We start from the raw sequence: 19,940 nt of genomic DNA on the forward strand, positions 1-19,940 counted from the left end.
GTGGTTCTGTTGTTTGTGTACTTGCATGTGTTTGGTAGGAGACTTTTTTTGTACAATGTAAATGGGTTTTATTTCTCTGCATGAATGTGTTTTTTGCAAATGGTGTAATAATAGCAGTATGTTAGGCTTCTGTTTTTTGAGAGTCAAAAACTTTTTGCATTTGTGCTCGATGTGTATTTTGTTGTCTTGTGAGTAATTGGTTTTGGTTTTTTTCTTTCTAGTGGGATATCGTTGGTTTTAGCTGTGTGTCTGCAGAGTAGGTGCTGGTAAGTGTAGCTGCCTCTTGTAATGATAATGATAATGAAATTTAGAAAGCGCATGAATACCAAAAATGGTGTCTCGGCGCTAGAACCATGAACAGACACCCCGCCAGCCCCCCTCACTGAAACAACCAGGTTTTCAGATTTTTTCTAAAGCCCATAAGAGAGCTAGCCTTCCTAATTTCTGGTGGCAGCAGGTTCCACAACTTAGAGGTGCCGTGTTGGAAACTCTGTCCTCCCCAGTGCAGAGTTCGAATCTTTGGCACTGCAAGGAATTTTGCCCCCGAGGAACGGAGAGATCTGCCTGGCTGATACCAAGCAAAAAGCTTCCTCATGAACAGTGGACCCTTCTGTGTCAAGGCTTTAAAAGCCACACAGAGTGCTTTAAATTTGATACGCTCCATCACTGGAAGCCAATGAAGCTTCCGAATCTCTTCTGAGATAGATTTGTGCCGGGGTAGACTCAGCAGTAAACGAGCCGCCGAGTTTTGGACAGCCTGAAGTTTTCTCAGGAACTGCGTTTGGGCATTCAAATACAGCCCGTTGCAGTAATCCAACTTGGACTGTATCAGGGAAGTGATGACCACTTTCCTGGTTTCCTCCGAAATATAGGGAAGTACATTCCTGATTTTTTTTATCAGGAAGTGAGAGGCAGACACGATGGCATTTGTTTGAGGAATAAACGTGAGCCTATTGTCTATCAAAATGCCCAGGTTTTTTGTCTTTGCCGTAGGGACGGGCGGGAGGCCCATTTCCACAGGCCAACAGAACTTACTTCAGGAAGGTTGCAAGTTGCCAAAAATCAACACTTCCGTCTTCTCAGAATTTAATTTAAGGCAGTGACTGCTCATCCAGATGTTAATGGCGGCCATGCAGTTATAAAACTGCACCGCAGGGGAGCTCTGTTTCTTATGAGCTGCAACCACAATCTGCGAATCATCTGCATATGATGTTAATGAGAAGCCGTAGTCCCTGACAAGAGATGCAAGCTCAGTAACATAGACATTGAACAGCAGGGGGCTCAACGAGCTGCCCTGCGGAACCCCACAAGGCAGCACATAGGGTTCCGAATTAAACCAGTCAAGTGGCACCGTTGATCTCCTCTACTGCAAAAAGGAGGCCAGCATGGCCAGCGCCATGCCATCCAGACCAAGAGTTTTTAGTCGGCGAGTCAGAAGAGTATGATCAACGGTGTCAAATGCGGCGGAGAGGTCAAGTAATATTAATACCGCTGTACCACCACCATCCATGACTGCTCTAATTTCTTCGGTCACCTTAATGAGAGCTGTCTCGGTACTATGTTCCTTGCGGAAGCCGAACTGAGAGTGGACCAACAGCCCGTTGTCATCAATGAACTGGGACAGTTGGATGTTCATAATCTTGTCCACAATTTTGGCTGGAAGAGGAAGGCGCGCAATGGGGCGATAGTTTGAAGTCACGGAAGCATCTAAGGAGGGTTTTTTGAGAAGCGGGAGAACGGAAGTCTCCTTCCAAATAGTGGGAAAACTTCCTGAGGAAAACATCTTATTAAAGATGTCTGTCAACACAGGACTCACCAGGTCTGCCAGCTCTATCAAAAAACCTGACGAGCAGGGATCCAAAGGAGAGCCCGATTTAGAGGCCAGAATGTAGTGACTCACTGTGTCGATTGACACAGGGGAAAACTCTAGGAATCTGCTTGTGTCGGCAACTATCGCCTGTGTATTAAAAGCAGGCTGAGCACTTAAGCCATCTTTAAAATTACGGACAATGTCCAATACTTTGGTTTTAAAATTGGATGCCTTGTCATCCACAAATTGTTGACTGCCCAATTTATTCAGAGCCTTGGGGACTGTTAATTTGTTTATAACTGTAAATAACTCTTTAGAAGAGTATTTAGCTGAGTCAATCTGGGCTTTAAAGTATTTACTTTTCTCTGCAATTACTAATGCTTGACCTGAGTGAAGTCTTATAACTCTGTTTATCGGAGTCATGATAGTTCAGACGCCAACGCTGTTCCACACGGCGGCACTTCTGTTTCTCCTTACGAAGGAGATCCGAGAACCAGGGAGCAGATGGCGCTGCCCGGTTGCAGGAAATACGCTTAATAAGAACCGCTATGCTAATGGCGTCGGATAACCAGTTGTTATAGTTATTAACTGCATTGTCCACATTAGCCGAACTTAAGGGAACGGAACAAGCCAGTTTGGTTTGAAGGGCAGTTTTGTCCACTTTACTCCAGGCTCTACAAGGGGCTGCTTGAGACATGGGTATATGGTCCTGTTGACCAATATTTATGGGAAGGGTAAAACTAATGAGTGAATGATCGGACCAGGGAAGTAAAAACCCTTCACCAACTTTAAGTCCGGAACAAGAAGAGAAGATCCCATCCAGCGTGTGCCCCGCTTCATGGGTGGGAACACCGATCAATTGGGCCAACCCCGCGGCACCCAGAGTGTCCAGGAGCACCGCAGTATCTTTGTTTTCATGATCTTCTAAACAAAAGTTGAAATCACCCAGGATGGTGAATTCCTTATTAACTAACACTGATTCGAGAAGTTCATCAAGTTTGTTCAAGAATACAGCTTTGGCTCCAGGCGGACGATACACAAAAATGCCTTTAAATGAAAAGTTGGCACTAAGTTTGGCGGTGAAGTGTAATGCTTCACAGCAGGAAAGCTGAACCGGATGGACCGTAACAGTATAACAGTTTTAAAATATAATTGCTACTCCTCCTCCTCTCCTACCCAAAGGCCTATCCATCTTAACACAGCTATAACCAACTGGGGAGGCAGTAATGAAATCGGGGTCAGAAGCCATGTCCGCCCATGTTTCTGTTATAAAAAGCATGTCCAGGCCCATATTTTTGATAACTTGGGCTATTTCATACCTATGCTTCTCCAGAGAACGGGCGTTGACGAGCCCTCCATGCATTATAAACTCAGAACGTCGACTGCCTGCATAGCTCGTGTTAGCGGTAGAAAAGGCAAAACCACAGCCCCCACATCTACCATGGGCATTGAGAGGACATACCTCACATCCCTCCTTTAGGTGATTTAAGGCGAGAAGGTCGCTCCTAGAGTACAAAAGCCCATTTTTCTGAAAACTGGCAGCATCCAGTGCGCACGGTGCGGGCCAGGCGCGGACGGTCGCAGACGGGCTTGCCTTAGGCGCGCCCGCTGGCATCCGGTGCATGGGTGGCTAAATACCTTCCTTCCGGCGGACGACTAGACCGCGTCCTGCCGGAAGTAGGGTTTGAGTGGAAAGTAGCGTCAACCGCCCTCTGCACAAACGGCACAGCAGCCGCGGCGGACCAGGGTCGGTTCCAAATGTAAAAACAGCAAAGGATGCATGCTCCAAAATGCCCTCAGGTAAATGTAAGTGAATCGTATAGTTTTTGAGTATATAGATCTTTGTGATAAAGGCACACATTTTTTTTTGCATAGTGTTAGTTGTTGTTGACTTGTTTGTGCAGTCTCCTTTCTTAGTAAGGATAATGGCTAGCTGCAGGATTACTGCTCAGCAGTTTATTGGTATACTTTTTGAGTCTTCCTCTGACCATGGTTCAGAAACTGACTGCATCTGAGGCAGAGGAGGCAGGGTACGATTCAGGCAGTGAGTTTTCTTTCCACATGGAAACATAGGATGATGAAGCTACTCTCAGTGCGGATGAAGCTACTTTTAGTGCGGATGACGTGCCTGTGTTAGAGGAAGACATTGATGTGCCGATAGTGCAGCAAGAAGCATCTGGGCTGCAGCCTGCTGCTGCAAGGCTTCCCGTTGGTGACAGTAGGACTGGATATGTCTCTAATTTCAGGGTGTACACCGGTAAGGAATATAGGATTAACCCCCCTGGTTGTCCGTCTGCTTTTGGAGTGACTGAGAAAAATGGGTGGGCAACTGGTAGAGGATTTTTTTAAACAAAGGCCACCATTTATATGTAGATAACTTCTACACTGGTGTGCGGTTGTTCAGGGAATTGGCCATAGTGGACACTGTTGCTCGTGGCATAATCCGCTCTAAACGCTAAGGTTTCCCAAAAAAACTTGTTTGTCAAAAGTTTGAGCGGGGACAGTGCAGTTTGAGCGGGGACAGTGCAGTGCATTGCATTGCAAGGAGCTTCTAGCTGTGACGTTTTCAGACAGGAGAGATGACTACATGCGGACTACCATCCATGATGAAAGCACTGCACCTGTGACTGTTTGGGGTCACATTGCTGAAGTGTGCAAACCTGTGTGCATTTTAGACTATAATAGGCACATGGTTGATGTTGACAGAGTAGATCAGATGTTGGAACCTTACGCTGCTCTTCAGAAGGCTTACATTTGGTATAAGAAATTGGCTATCCATCTTTTTCACTTGGAAACCTTAAATGCTTTTGTTGTGTTCCAGGATTCTTGTCCTGAGTCAAAGATGACTTTTGCTAAATTTCAGGAGTCTGTAATAGGCAGCCTTGTTTTAGTGGAACAGGCAAGTGTTCCTAGAGTTGGAGTGGTGGAGGATGTTGCTAGATTGAAAGATCGCCACTTTCCTGATCGCATTCCTCCCACACCCATAAAAGACTTTCCCAGCAGGAGATGTAGAGTCTGTTGGTGAAGAGGCATGCGGAAGGAGACTTGTATGTACTGCCCCGAGTGTCCTTCTAACCCTGGGCTATGTGTGCCAGCTTGTTTTAGAATGTACCACATGCAAAATAATTTTTGGGAGCATCCATGAGTGGTAAAGTGAACTGCCTGGCCTCTATTGTTGCATATTTTTTGTTCACTTTCAAGGTTGGCATTTGTGTAGTGTATTTAGTTTCAGATTTTGTGTTAGTAGATTTGTATCTATTTGCAAGTTGTTTGTGTTTTCTTATTTATATAAAAAAAAAGCCCTAAATGTGATGGCGGTATGGGTGGAGTGGTGCTTGTCTGGCGGTGTGCGTGGTCTGGCGCTCGGCTGGCTAAGTGTTTGGATTGGCGCTTGACTGGCGGTGTGCGTGGACTCGCGCTTGGCTGGAGGTGTGTTTGTACTGACGCTTGGCTTACGGTGTGCGTGGACTGTCGCGTGGCTGGCGGTGTGGTATGCGTGGACTGGCGCTTGGCTGGCGGTATGCATGGACTGGCGCTTGGCTGGAGGTGTGCGTGGAATGGCGCTTGGCTGGCGGTGTGCGTGGAATGGCGCTTGGCTGGCGGTGTGCGTGGAATGGCGCTTGGCTGGCGGTGTGTTTGTACTGGTGCTTGGCTGGCGGTGTGTTTGCACTGGCGCTTGACTGGCGTTGTGCATGGATTGTCGCTTGTCTGGTGGTGTGCGTGGACTGGTGCTCGGCTGGCGGTGTACATGGACTGGCACTTGGCTGACGGTGTGTGAGTAGTGACTAGCTGCTGGTCACTACATACACTGCTAGCCAAACGCCACTCAATGCAATCCGTGAGATGGTGTGGTTGCAGTGTCAGGAACGTGCGCGTGTGTAAGTGATGGGCCCTTGAATGGCGCTGTCTGCTGTTGTGAGTGTTGTAATGTGCTGGGCCCGCGGCTGGCGTTGTGAATGGTTTTGTATGTGTCACAAGTATGAAAGGTGTATGAATGGCCTGTAAAGAGGTTGGTGCCTTGTCGTGGCTTTACAGCTCCGTGAGCTGTTGTGAGTCAATGGTTCCGTTTCTCGTCCTTTCAATTAACAGTGCATTTCATTTTTGTGAAAACTTTGGTTAATACAACTGTATATACTGAACCATCACTCACCCTCGTGCCAAATCCAACCAGTATATATGTGTGCTTGAGGAACAGGTGGTTGTGCGTAAAAATGTTTCTTTTCTGTTTTTTTCAAGCAGGGTGTACCTTGTCCTTTTTTGTGAATGTTGTAATGTGTTGGTTTGGTGCCTGGTGGTGCGAATGGTCTTGTATGTATCATGTATGAAAGGTGTGTGAATGGCCCGTAAAGTGGTTGGTGCCTTGAAGTGGCTTTACAGCTCACAAGCTGCGAGTCACTAGTACAGTTTTTTTGTCCTTTCAATTATTGACAGTGCATTCCATTTTTGTGAAATCACTTTTAATAAAATTTTATATATTGAACCATCACTCTCCCGTGCCAAATCCAACCAGTATGTGTGTGTGCTTGAGGAATAGATGGCTGTGCAGTAATCTTTGTCTGTTTTGTCTCTCTGCCAAGCTGTACATTTCATCTAAGAATAACCTAATAACTGTAGTTTTTAACGTAAACTAAACACCCATGGGACTGCATGGTGATTTCTCTCTTGTGGATCCCAACAAGTTATCTTACCTACAATGTCCTGAAAACCTCAAAATGAATTTTGGGGGACCCACGCAAGCCATACCTCGCTGGACTCCCCCGGGTGTCTGGTTTCCAGAAATGTGTGGCTTAGGTAGGTTTCCCTAATGGCTGCCGACCCCCATGCAAAACCAGGTTGGTTTGTGATAGGTAATTATGATATTGCCTCAATAGGTTTTGGGCCCTTGCCTGTCGCAAGTCATTGACCCACCCACGCAAGTGAGGTACCATTTTTATCTGGAAACCTGGAGGAACGCTCTGTGGGAGGAAATTTGTAGATCCACGCAGATTCCAGAACTTTCCCACACAGAAATTTGAGAAAAAAGTGCATTTTCAGTGAAATGTGAGGTTTGCAGGGGATTCTGGGTAGGAGAATGATGGGGGACCCACACAAGCCATATCTCGCTAGACTCCCCCAGGTGTCTAGTTTCCAGAAAAGTGAGGGTTAGGTAGGTTTCCCTAGATGGTCGCCGAGCCACAGGCCAAAAACTCATGGGACCCCCCTTGCAAAACCAGGTTGGTTTGTGATAGGTCATTTTGATGTCGCATTAATAGGTTTTGGGCCCTTGCCTGTCGCGGGTCCTTGACCCACCCACGCAAGTGAGGTACGTTTTTTATTGGGAGACCTAGGGGAATGCTGCGTGGGAGGAAATGTGTGGATCCACGCAGATCCCAGGACCTTTCCACCACAGAAATGTGAGAAAAAAATTTTGGGGTCAACTTTTTAAGTTTGCAAGGCATTCTGGGTAACAGAACATAGTGAGAGGCAGTCAAATCACCCTATCCTGGATTCCCCCGGGTGTCTAGTTTTAAAAAATGTATAGGTGTGCTAGGTTTTCCAAGGTGCCGGCAGAGCTATGGTTCAAAAACTACAGCTAGGCACTTTGCCAAAAAAGGGTCATTTTTCACTGAGAAATTGAGGTGTGGCCATGTTGCGTTTTGCGCCATTTCGTTTCGCGGGCACTAGGCCGACCCACACAAATGAGGTACCATCTTTCTCAGAAGACTTTATGGAACGCGGGGTAGGTGGACATTTGTGGATCCACGCAGATTCCAGAACTTTCCACCACAGAAACGTGGGGAAAATGTTTTTGTTTTTACAATTTTTTAGGTTTGCAAGGGATTCTGGGTAACAGAACCTGGTGGGAGGCAGTCAAGTCAACCCAGCCTGGATTCCCCTGGGTGTCTAGTTCTCAAAAATGTATAGGTTTGCTAGGTTTCCCTAGGTGCCAGCAGAGCTATGGTTAAAAACCTACAGCAAGGCACTTTGCCAAAAAAGGGTCATTTTTCCCCTCGAAATTGAGGTGCGTCCATGTTGCGTTTTGCGCAGTTTCCTGTCGCGGGCACTAGGCCGACCCACACAAGTGAGGTACCATTTTTCTCGGAAGACTTTGGAAAACGCAGGATGGTAGGAAATTTGTGAAACCACGCAGATTCCAGAGCTTTCCACCACAGAAATGTGGGGAAAATGTGGTTTTCTTTGGACAATTGTTAGGTTTGCAAGTTATTCTGGGTAACAGAACCTGGTGGGAGGCAGTCAAGTCACCCCATCCTGGATTCCCCTGGGTGTCTAGTTTTCAAAAATGTATACGTTTGCTATGTTTCCCTAGGTGTCGGCAGAGCTCGGGTTAAAAAACTACAGCTATGCACTTTGCCAGAAAAGGGCCATTTTTCACTGTAAAATTGGGGTGTGTACACGTTGCGTTTTGAGCCGTTTCGCAGGCACTATGCCTACCCACACAAGTAAGGTACCATTTTTCTCAGAACACTTTGGGAAACGCGGGTAGGGAGAAATTTGTGGATCCGTGCAGATTCCAGAACTTTCCACCACAGAAATGTGAGGAAAATAGTGTTTTCTTTTTGTTCAAAATTTTAGGTTTGCTGGGATTCTGGGTAACAGAACCTGGTGAGAGGCAGTCAAGTCACCCCATCCTGGATTCCCCTGGTTGTCTAGTTTTCATAAATGTATAGGTTAGCTAGGTTTCCCAAAGTGCCAGCAGGGATAGGTTTCATAACTACAGCTAGGCACTTCGCAAAAAAAGGGTAATTTTTCATTGTGAAAAGGTGGTGTGTTCAGGTTGGGTTTTGAGCCATTTCCTGTTGTGGGCACTATGCCTACCCACACAAGTGAGGTACCATTTTGTATAGAGAGACATAGGGTAATTCAGATTTGTAAAGCAACTGTCATTACCTATTGACTTTCGATGCATTACTGCCTTCCAAATGAAAGACATTGTGTAAAAAAGGTCATTTTAAAAAATGACTGATAATGTTCATGCTAGTAGGAATATTCCCAATTTGCGAAATGTGCAAATATCTACTGTTTTTAAACTCTATATTTTGTTCCCATTTCAGAAATACATAGGAGTCTTTCATACCGATTTTTCCATGTATACATTTTCCCACAATAATTGCTATATACCCGGTAAATAATAAAAAGCCATTGCAAATTGCTGCTCAGTTTTTGACTCTGGGTTCGTCAAGTTCTTGGTGAACCTACAAGTCCTATATATCCCCACAACCAGAAAGGTCCAGCGAATGTAACGGTATATTGCTATCAAAGAGCTGTCATAATTAGAAGAAGTTACAGGTGAAAACGTTAACACAAAAGGCTGGTTTTTTTCAACAAATTTTCAATTTTTCCTATATTTAACTGTTAGTTTCTATAAAGAAACCTTGATGGATCTACACGAATGACCCCTTGCTGAATTCAGAATTGTGTCTACTTTTCAAAAACGTATAGCTTTCCAGTATCCATTATTGCTTTCATACCCATTTCTCCCATTAACTGGAAGGAGGTTGAAAGCACAAAAAATAGCAAAAATAGGCTATGTCCCAGAAAAAGGCCAAAACTGAGTAAAAAATGTTGGTTCTCTGACAAAAGTCTGTCATTCCCTAAAAGCTGGGAAAATGGTGATTTCAGCCCCACAAACCCTTTTTTGATACCATTTGCGGGCGAAAAACCCAGACGATTTCATTTGCAGCCCTTTATTCCCCAAAAAACACAATTCCGCTGTATTTTGGCTAATTTCTGGGGACTCCTCCAGGGGAATCCACAAACGCTTGGTACCTTTAGAATCCCCATGATGTTGGAAGAAAAGGACGCAAATTTGGCGTCGATAACTTATGTGGTCAATAAGTTACAGGGGCCTAAGCGCGCACTACCCCAAAAAGTCAAAAAAAGGCTTAGCACGGGGGGAGGCCGAGCAGCGAAGGGGTTACTAAACATAAGAAGAGTTGGGTTACATGGTTGCAACATGCTCAGTTTCCATTATTCCTTCTGTTTGCACACGTTAGATCCACACTAAGATCACCATCTTCTGGAAGGAGAAGTCACTACAAGACTGCTTTCCTTAATGTCTATGGACATCATCATTCCATACATGCCAGTGTACATTAACTACCAATGAAAATAAAGTCAGAGGACCTTACCTGGCTCGTTCCCTTGCAGCATCTTCGCGTGCTTTCTCTTTCTCTAAGCGCTGCTGTTCTATTCGAGCTTCTTGTTCCTTTCTCTTAATCTGCAGCTCTTCTACACGGGCTTGACGCTCAGCCTCAAGAACTCTCTTACGCTCCTAATTGTAAAAGTACGAAAAGGAGATAGATAATGTTTGAATATACTGCAGAGTTTAAATAATACTTTAATGAACCATACAGACAGATGAGCGTGCGGCACAGTTACTAAACAATGAGTAACAATAGACAACATCAGCATCTACAGTAAAACGAGCCTATTAAAAAGCAGAGACTACAATATAACACCGGGCATATGCTTGACTGCAATTCCCAAATTATGTCTAGAGATGACACAGTCTATCGTTGTCTGCGATCTGAAAGAATTATATGAGCCTACGAGTGCCAACAGTAATGGGCTTGTCGATGCTGAATTGAAATGACAAATTCAAAGTACTCAATCCCACTTCATGGCCTGAAACTATTATGGCAAAGTAGAAGCCTGCAGGATTCAACCACCAAATACATTTCACAATTGCAGCTTTAAGAGTCTGCCAATCTTGATTAGGAATTCTTAGGACATCAAGGTAAAAATGTATCAGTCTGTAATTAAATGCAAGACTTGTCCAATAGAGAGTAGTAATAATGTATTAAAATAACAAAGCACTAAACAAAATGTAAATAAAGTTATACTGCAACTCCAGTTTCAATCCAATCACTAATGCGGCATTATTTTAATACAAAACATAAGGTTGCATTTTCTAAAGGCAGTTTAAAACAAGGATTACAGCGTCAAACGAGTGTACCAGTAAGTTAGTTGCTCTAATGCAGTCATCATTATACCTTCTGATTTGTTATTTTCTCATGGAATGTGGCATTCCTACCTTGCCCCCTTCTCTATTTATTTTTCTATTTTTTGGGGTGGACTCGGCTGAGTCAGAGTCCTACAATGTCTGTCATAGTCACACAGCTTTATTCGATCTTTTTAAACGGATCATAAAAGCACAAGTTATCCAAAAATTTCAACACAATATATACACATTTAAAATAAGAATTTAACAGTTGCCGTGATCCAGGTAAATTCATATAACAACGTTTATAAAAAAAGCAGTTCAGAATTTAAAATTAATTAATTAGTTGTTGCTACTAAAATATTGTCCCACCTTTTTCCTCTTCCTAAGACAAGGCCACAAATGGAGGCAACAGATCAGCATACAAATGGGTCACGTAGAGTTTTAAAAAGTACATGGCCACCCGACACTGCCTTAAATTGTGGAACCTCAGGATTGGGAGTATGAATGTTTTCCTTTCCTCTGTAGGTCTTGCAAAATAATACAATGTGTAAATCTGACTGTACTGCATAGTTGTTACAGGGGCAGGGTGAGAGGTCTGCTAATTTATATTTATTTTGGGGGTATCCCAGGAGTAGCGGGATCATGTTCATGCAGAAACGCAAAAGGTTAAATCTGTGCTGCGCATTATTTATGCGTGATGAATACTGAAAACCTTCCCCCATCTTGGTGGTACCAAATCATGAAGAATGGTGGAATGATGAATATGTTTCTTTTCTCTTCGGGCAAACTTTGAACTCTTAATGAATAATTAGTTATTCTTTCCTTTGAAACCCTTTTGCAGGACTCAGGGTCCTGAAATAATTCTCCCATCCCTAACGTTTTCAGATGGACCTCTACGTAATTTAACCATCTAATTCTTTTATAATAATATAATTTACAACAGTCCTTGATAATGGTTTGTGGCAAATCCACCGTAGACCTCTGCCATACTGATAGCCACAACAAGACTTGAGCCAGTCTTATGTAGTTGCGCAAATAAGGAAGCCCCAATTCACAGTGTAAAATATGATTTGGGGCCGAATGCGGTAAGGACACGCGGTTTTTAAAAAAGGAGTCTTCTATTTGTTGTAGGGGTGCAACATTAGCCATACCCCACACTCCTTCCCCATATATTGCAGCGGGCTTCGGTTTAGCTGAATATATATTCTTAATTGCATCCAGTGGGCTGCCTCCCAACTTCTTAGCAAATCTTTTGACAGCGTTAACACTGCTTTGCATGCCCTGGACTCTTGCTGCCACTAAATTAGACCATGAGTGGTCTTTATCAAAAAGCACTCCAAGGTATGACAAAGAGTCGACTGTCTTGATTTTCTTGCCTGCCAACTGGAAATGGGGATGTTTCTCACCTCTTGCAGCTCCAGACACAACTATAAATGATTTTGATTCATTGACCTTTAGGTCAAGGGAGGCCATAAAGACGGAGTAGGCTGTGATTAGTGTTTGTAGGGCTAAGCCCGATCTGGCCATCAATACAGCGCCGTCAGCGTATGCCAGAATCAGAAGGGGGATACGATCAAATTTAGGCACATCCACCGGTAGAGCAGACAGGGAGGACTCTACCCCGTTCGTATAGATTTAAAAAAGGAACGGGGCGAGAACAAAACCCTGTCTTACTCCCTTTCCGATTTTAAAGAGGCGAGTGCACTCCCTTTCTGCCATACCTTACACAGGCAGTGGCACTGGCGTATGAAACCAATTATTGGTGGATCGATACCCATGCACTCCATCATGGACCACAAACTCGGGTGTGACACACAGTCGAAGGCCGAGGTTAGGTCCATGAAGGCCATGTACAGTTTGCCAGCTTTTGCCTTAGTGTATTTCCATATATTTAGCGAGAGTTTTTAACACTGATCGACCGTTCCCATTCCTCTACGAAACCCGTATTGCGCCTTCATTAAAATATTGTGCGATTCGGCCCAGACCTCCAATCTGGCCAAGAGTACCCATCCCATAAGTTTGGCAGTAGTGTCAAGGTGGGATATGGGACGATAGTTCTTTGGGGATCCCCTGTCACCTCTTTTAAAAATGGGCACAATTAGACTCTGGTTCCAAGAGAGAGGCGGGCCTACTATCTGGATGCTAATAAAAATGTTTGTAAGTAAAGCCACCCACATATTATAATTCTGCTGAAAGAGATCAATTAGAACTCCATCGGGCCCAGGCGCCTTACCTGGGGTGCAGGCTTCCAACGCATTTCTTATCTCTAATACAGAGACAGTTAACCCTCCCAGTAGTAAAATCTATGGGGAGGATAACATTGGAGTTGGGCGGATTGCTACACCAAATATTTCTTCATAGTGCCTCACCCATGCCTCTTCCTCTACATGTACGTCTAATGTAGGATCATTGATGTCTTTAAAATGTTGGGCATTCACGATTTTCCAGAAATCTATACTACTACCTGACATAGCTGCTTCTTCGAGATCTGCCCATGCTATCTTTCTCCCTTGCCCTCCTTGCTAATTTATAATCTTTGCGTAACGCACAGATTACAGAGCAATTTCTAGGATGCATGTTTAGAGATTTAACAAGGGCTTTTTTTTTGCTGTTGTGCAGGCTGTATCAAACCACCCCATTTTGACGGTAGAATTAGCCGACTTAACCCGTGTGAGTGCTATTTTTACTTTTTTCAAAAGAGCAATAAACTGGTTGACCAAGAATAGTGGTGATGAATTCTCTTCCAGACAGGCTAATATATCCTCCTTTATTTCAGCTATAATTTCAGGGCCTAAATGTAATCTTTGTGCTTGTGACCACTTCAGCTGATAACCGTTTTTTCTAGACAAATTCACATCTTCTACAACCTTATTGTACTCTTTCGGTTCAGATAAGAAACGTAGGTAAATAGATAACATGGCGTGATCACTATAAGAAGAAAATCAGGTACTCGTATGGACCACTTTGCCATGTAAATTTGCCGAGGCTAAAAGATAGTCTATAGTGGACTCTTAGGTACTCCTTCTAAAAGTGGACCCTTGCCCTCCCTTTTCTGATGCATTTGTTAACAAACTATATAACAAACTATTCAAAACCTCCCCATACTCATTGTGTGTCAACTTCCTGGTTGAAGTGCAGGCAATCAATCAGATCTCAGTATCAGAACTCTCAGATCCTTTCAGGGTTCTTCCTCAACCAAAAGCTACCTCTCTGGCACATTTGGTGTAATTCCGTCCAGTAGTTCGGGCTCTAGTCCTGTTTGAAATCTCTATGGGAAATTGCATAAGTAATGCAAAAATATTTGCCTCCGCTTGAGTTCTGCAGGAAAATAAAGTGCTCCGATTGACTGGTCCCATGGTAACTGGCTACTCACAACATAAGGAGAAATGTTGCAATAGCTAGATAGAGGCAAGCAAGAATTCTCTGAAGCCCTTGCCTATGCCCACGCTATGGTTGTAAATGATGTAATTGACGGATCATCCCGACCGGAGGTGATTGCAACTTTGTTTTAAAAGTTTCGAGAGGATTCATCAAACGACACCAAAAAAAGGTAAAAGTTACTCACCTGTAATCCTAGTTCTCTACCAGAATAATCCTCATTAAAGTCATAAACACTGAAGAGTCCTGTCCACATTCAGGGATCCCGGAGCACTTCAAATAGTATACATAAATGTATAACAAGAATTTATACCATCATACTTTGTGTAGGTTTGTAAAAATAGAAAACTTTCATTGAATTTCCATTTTAAAAAATAGCCAATTGCACAGACATGTGTTACTATAAAAAAGGTGACCGCAGAAAATCTTTCACAAATCTTTTTAGAAGGAAAAAATCGGTGCCTTTAAGAACCTCACAGTACCTCCTGTATCCCATCATGTGCCTGTTGCTTCTTTCTCCTCAAGTGCAAACTCGACTTGGAGGTATTGGAGCACTTAACATGAACGTCAGTTAAGTTACATTCAGTAGCAGAGATCCAGTACGGGTTTTGCAGTCAGCAGGCAGCAGCAGCAGAGACGTGCAGAGTCAAAAGCCGGCAGCGGAACCAGCTGAGCGGGGAAGCGGCTTCTCTGCTTCTCGGGCCACCATTACTGCAGGAACGCCGCAAGGCTAAGGCTTGCGAGAGGCAGGAGACCTGAAGGTAAAGGCGACAGGCGGCTGGCAGGGGAGCGCTGCGGCGCAGCTGAGCCCGGAAAAAAAGTACCCCCTCGAAATCGGGGATAATCGCAGGATAATTCGCAGGACAGACCGCGGGACAACCGTGGGAGGCTGCGAGAAGTGGCATCAGCAGGGCCCGGGGTTATCCAGTTCCCATGGCCCCCAGGACACCCTTGCCTCATAATCCCCTCAACTCCTCGCCGTGCATCGCTTCACAGAGCCCCACAAAGCTGCTAGGACTCACAGTGCCATACAGTGGCAAACGCTGCCTAACCACCTGTCTACTTGCCCCTGCTGATCTAGTTGCTTCTGCTGCACAACACATGCTAAATTCGGAAGCAGAGAGAGTGGGTAGCAGAGTGGGCAGCAGACCTTTGAGGGCAATAGAAGCAGTGGCCGGTGCAGCTGTAGAAGCCCTAGCCCCCAAGAAGAAACAGACAACAGAGAGCAGGGCAGCAGGGCTAAGACCAGGGCCGGATCAGCCTATTGTACTCATCAACATCTTCATTTTCACATCGCGTGCAGTCCAGTATTACGGGCACAAGGAGCCACAAGGAGCCATAAAGGGCCACAAGGGGCCATAAGAGGCACAAGGGGCTAAACAGTAACTAAAGTCACAACTAATTCACAAACTATAAACTACAAACTTCGTAGGTACAGAAGGAGGGAGGTTAAGGGATCTGAGAGGTGAGCCAGGAATTGCTCCATTTTCACCCCTTTTCATCCCTTCCCTCTCTTTTTAACTCAAGCCAGGCAGCAAGATAGTGTCAGAGATAATTGGTCAGGGAAAAGACGCTTAGACGGGCAGACAGGTAGCCCGTTCAGCTTACCAGAATGCGATCGGGCAAAGAACGGCGGAGTATCACCAGCGTAAACAGCAATCGGAAAAGAAGAACAAGGTCCTCAAAGTACCAGGCAATATGCCATCCAATAACATGGAGCACTCAGCAACGGCAGGCACAACGGCCTGCGCAGTCCAAGATCATACATCAATGTTGATAAAACTAAACAGTGGCCCTTCACCACTTGAGAAAGCACAAAAATCTGGTTACCAACCTAAAATTTACTCTAACTTTTTCTTCGTAAAAGATGCTGGTGCCCTATTAAATCACGCTAATGAAAATCAGCGGGGACTTCCCTCTCCCCTAAGCCCAGAAAAATTAACAATGCAACCATTTGAAGGCATAACTGAAGGGATAAGAACAACAACAGTCTCAAGAACAACCTCAGCCCTAAGAACAACCCCAAAAAGTCCACCACCAAAGCTGGCCCAGGAAGACACAACCGAGAGACAATAGGAACAGCAGAGCCTGCATACAGCAGCAACTAACGTCAAAGGTGTGGAAGGTTGCAGAGGTTCTGACGGTGCTGGCGAATACAAACTCAATGGGGACTACAGCAACCCTGGCCTCAACGATGATCTCTTTAATAACAATATCGAAGGAGACAACAAAGAAGCAAGGGAATCTAGGCAATCTTGGGGTACCCCACTCCTTAGTGGGCTCCCAGAGTCACTGAGAGTCCCTTTGGAACGTTCAATACAAATCAGGATGGTCCCCCAGGCAAAGAAAGAAATAGCGACACAACATCCGGGAACATCCAAATCGTCACCCTGCTCCAACACACCTTCGGAGCACAAAACGGCTAACAACACGTTAGCAGATTTATTAACAGATTATGAGGAAAACAAGGTAGTGGATAAAAGTATAGAGGAATTGTCACCCGACCACACAAGACTGGACCCCAGCCCACAGCACGCCCAAAACCTTCAGGACTCGGAAACAGACACATCGATCACCACCCCCCAGGCCAAATTTCAGAAGGTCATCCATTAATCTCAACGCCAATGCACTCCAACAGAGACCGGGAGGGTAACCCGGACAATCATGAGAAGACATATAGCCAACATGGTAATAAAAATTCTTCGCTCACAATGGAAGAGTGGGAAAAGTTGGTCAATACATGAATCCTGGAAATAAGAGACAAGCCACTCCTTACGAAGGAGTCCCATACAAAACAAAACAAGGAGGAAACACCAACAGAACAGAACAAGCTCTGGGAGTCCCTATTAAATACTATGCAATTATCCACAAAAGCCATGGAGTACGTTTCGGAGAAGATGGATATCCAGCTAGCACTTCTTAACTGCCTAGCAACAAACGTGGCAAGCATAAACAAACTCCTGGAGCTAAACAATTTGATCAAAAGAATTCAATCCGAAACAACAATAAACCCCCCAAGTTGTGCTTGCTTCTCAATAGTTGACAAAATTGTTATATTGCCAACAGTTATGCGAGACCTCTTAATTGAAATAAAGGAAGCAAATAACATAAAAAAACAACAATGAAATCCAAAAAGACTATTCTAAAGGTGAAGGAAGAGGAGAGGGCAGTACCCCAGCGAAGGAACCCAACAACCATCTACCAAAAGAGTTATTGAATCACCCCAGCGCAATTAAGGGAAGTAAGCAAACAAACGCACCGCCCATAGAAGGCAAAAAGGAGAGTCTTGGACAAGAAAAACCAAGGGAAGATACGTTACAAACAACACCAAAGCAACAAGGATGTCCTGAGGCGTGGAAGTGTCAGGGTTGTACTCAAAAAGAACTCCAGGGATATTACCGAAAAAATGAGCAGATCCTGTGGAGCCCCACTGAGCCTTTACATAAGCCTAAAGACAACGACACACAGCTATTCAAAATGCAATCTTCAAAACGACGATGCAAAATGAGAAGAAAAGGGAGGAATAAAAAAACCTCCATTCAGACTTTCTTCCATCCGATGGGTAAACAACCAAAGGGATCTCCAGAATACAGCAGCGTCAAAGAAGCTTTGTCTCAACAAGGGAAAATAACCACATCTAACGATCCCTCACTAGGGGGTCCTGAACATAATGAAAGATTACTCTTACAAGAAAGCCAAGCGACCCAAAAAGGAAGTGAGTCCAAACAAACTGAACATCTTTCGACAACTGCACAGGGTAAAACAAAGGATGACGAAGCAACGGGTAGCAACTACAAAGAGGAAGTGGGAAAAAAAACTCAGCACAGAGAACACAATCCATACAATAATAACCCTAACAGCCCAAGCTAAACAGGGCACGGAAAAGAAAAAAAATGCAAATTTAAAAATGACAACGCAGGATCCTACAGTGGAAATAGCTGCAAATTGGCAAGTAGACGAGGCTAATCCCGATTTTATACGGGACTACGGAAATGAGGCCAATGTTGACCCCCAGCTACTCAGACACCCACAAGAGCGGGAAACACAATTAAGAACAGAAACACCCCAAGAAATCACAAGGCAGAAAGAATTAAAAACTATTTTATTTATACCTATGTTTAAATCCAAAGGATGGGGAGACAACAGAGGCAACATCCTCAGACTTTTAACCTCCTTTAACAACCTAGCTGGCGTTGTCACTCAAGATCTGGATTCTGTAGAATTCCTGCAACTCAATCACTTATCAGAGAAAGAAATATCAAAAACCACTTAGACAACAGGGGAGACAGCGGGAAAGATTCTAAAAGAAAAGTGCCAATTAGAAACATGGGGGATCCGCATAAAACCACAGTATAGTGTTGGCTACCCAGAACCGCTACTTCAAAAGGACAAAGAACATAATTGGGACCCCTTCAAAAGTAACAGGACCGGTGGTCTTACAAAGTCTGTGCTGAAAGGGGCCCGGAGCTTCACAGTAGAAGCTAGGGACAGCACTAGCCAACGCAATCGAGGAAATAACGAGAATACAACACCAGAAGACTGGTCCTGGCTAGCAAAAACCATCAATAACATTCGCTCTGACCAATGACAGACCATCAAGCAAAGTGAAGACACTCTGCAACTAAAAATATGCTCCTGGAGCATAAATGGACTAGAGTCAAAAATCATGCTTACAGAGCTACTACTGTATTTATAATTGTACGACCTAATCCTACTTCAAGAAACTTGGCTAGCAGAACCTCTTCACCTCCAAGGCTATAAATCGTATCACCTACCAGCTAGTAGAAGCTCAAAGTATGGTCGTCTGAAGGCGGTTTAACTACGTATGCCTCAAGAAAAACAATAAGCACAGCCAAAGAACGGACGATGAAATACACTGTACACATCCAATAATGGGATTAAAATTATTCAGATGGAGATAGCAGGACCGAAGAAAATTAAACAAGTGGTATTGGTAAATACCTATATTCACCCTAGAGATAAAGAAATAGGGGCAAAATCCCTAGTCTAAGAATTGACGAGGATCATGACAGCAGCAACGACACCACACTTCATCATCTCAGGAGACTTCAACATGTCCCTCTCTGGGAAAAGCGTTAGTGATAACTCAGCCGAAGAACAACTACTGGAATGGGGATTTCCACCGTTGAAAGAAAGTAAGTGGGTTAAACAAACTAAGGTATCGAAATCCCTACTGAGGGAACTAACTAGTCTGGGGCTCATAGCTTAAAAACAGCAGACATCCGGGTGACCGCCCACAAGCAGAAACTTACCACAATACGGTGGCAAGTTCAGCAACAGACTATACCTTCAAAACTCTCTCAATTTTGAACATTGTGAGCGGGTTTAAAATTGGAAAAATGGATTGTAGCTATCATCTGCCACAAGAGCTCAAACTGGAGGTTCAGGGTACAGCGCAAACCTTCTTAACTGGAAACCAGAATGTGACAGTAACCTCAAACCAAAAGAGAATAAAATATAAAATAAAGGATCTGGAAACATTTGCGGAGATGGCAAAAAACTGCTGGGAAGAAAACAGAATGAACGAAGGAGATAACATCCAGGCCTATGAGAACTTCTTAGACAGCCTCAGCTCAGTTAATGCCAAATTAAACACAGGAGCAACCACAAATGGAACTGGGAACCATCAAAGCCCACCCTGCGGAGACAAGATCGAACAAAGTAAGAACTCCCTAACAAATCATGCCCATGTACTGAGGCAAATAAAAAGGGAAATCAACAGAGCAATTCACAAACTGCATCAGAGTGGCCCTGACATCAACATACAGGCTGAACTAAGGAAGCTAA

The 19,940-nt window shown here is 44.3% G+C and overlaps 1 protein-coding gene across 2 annotated transcripts in view; it reads right to left on the bottom strand.

Moving 5' to 3' along the window:
* SCAPER (S-phase cyclin A associated protein in the ER) overlaps positions 1-19,940 on the bottom strand; it is a 3,246,499-nt gene that overhangs the window by 2,138,301 nt on the left and 1,088,258 nt on the right. For both annotated transcript variants that reach the window (XM_078685236.1, XM_078685237.1), the window contains exon 17: positions 9,940-10,082. In XM_078685236.1, the coding sequence (XP_078541362.1) occupies positions 9,940-10,082 (143 nt within the window). The remainder of the gene's footprint in view (positions 1-9,939; positions 10,083-19,940) is intronic.

The sequence above is a fragment of the Lissotriton helveticus genome, chromosome 3_2 (assembly GCF_964261635.1).
Source record: "Lissotriton helveticus chromosome 3_2, aLisHel1.1, whole genome shotgun sequence".
Classification (NCBI taxonomy): Eukaryota; Metazoa; Chordata; class Amphibia; order Caudata; family Salamandridae; genus Lissotriton; species Lissotriton helveticus.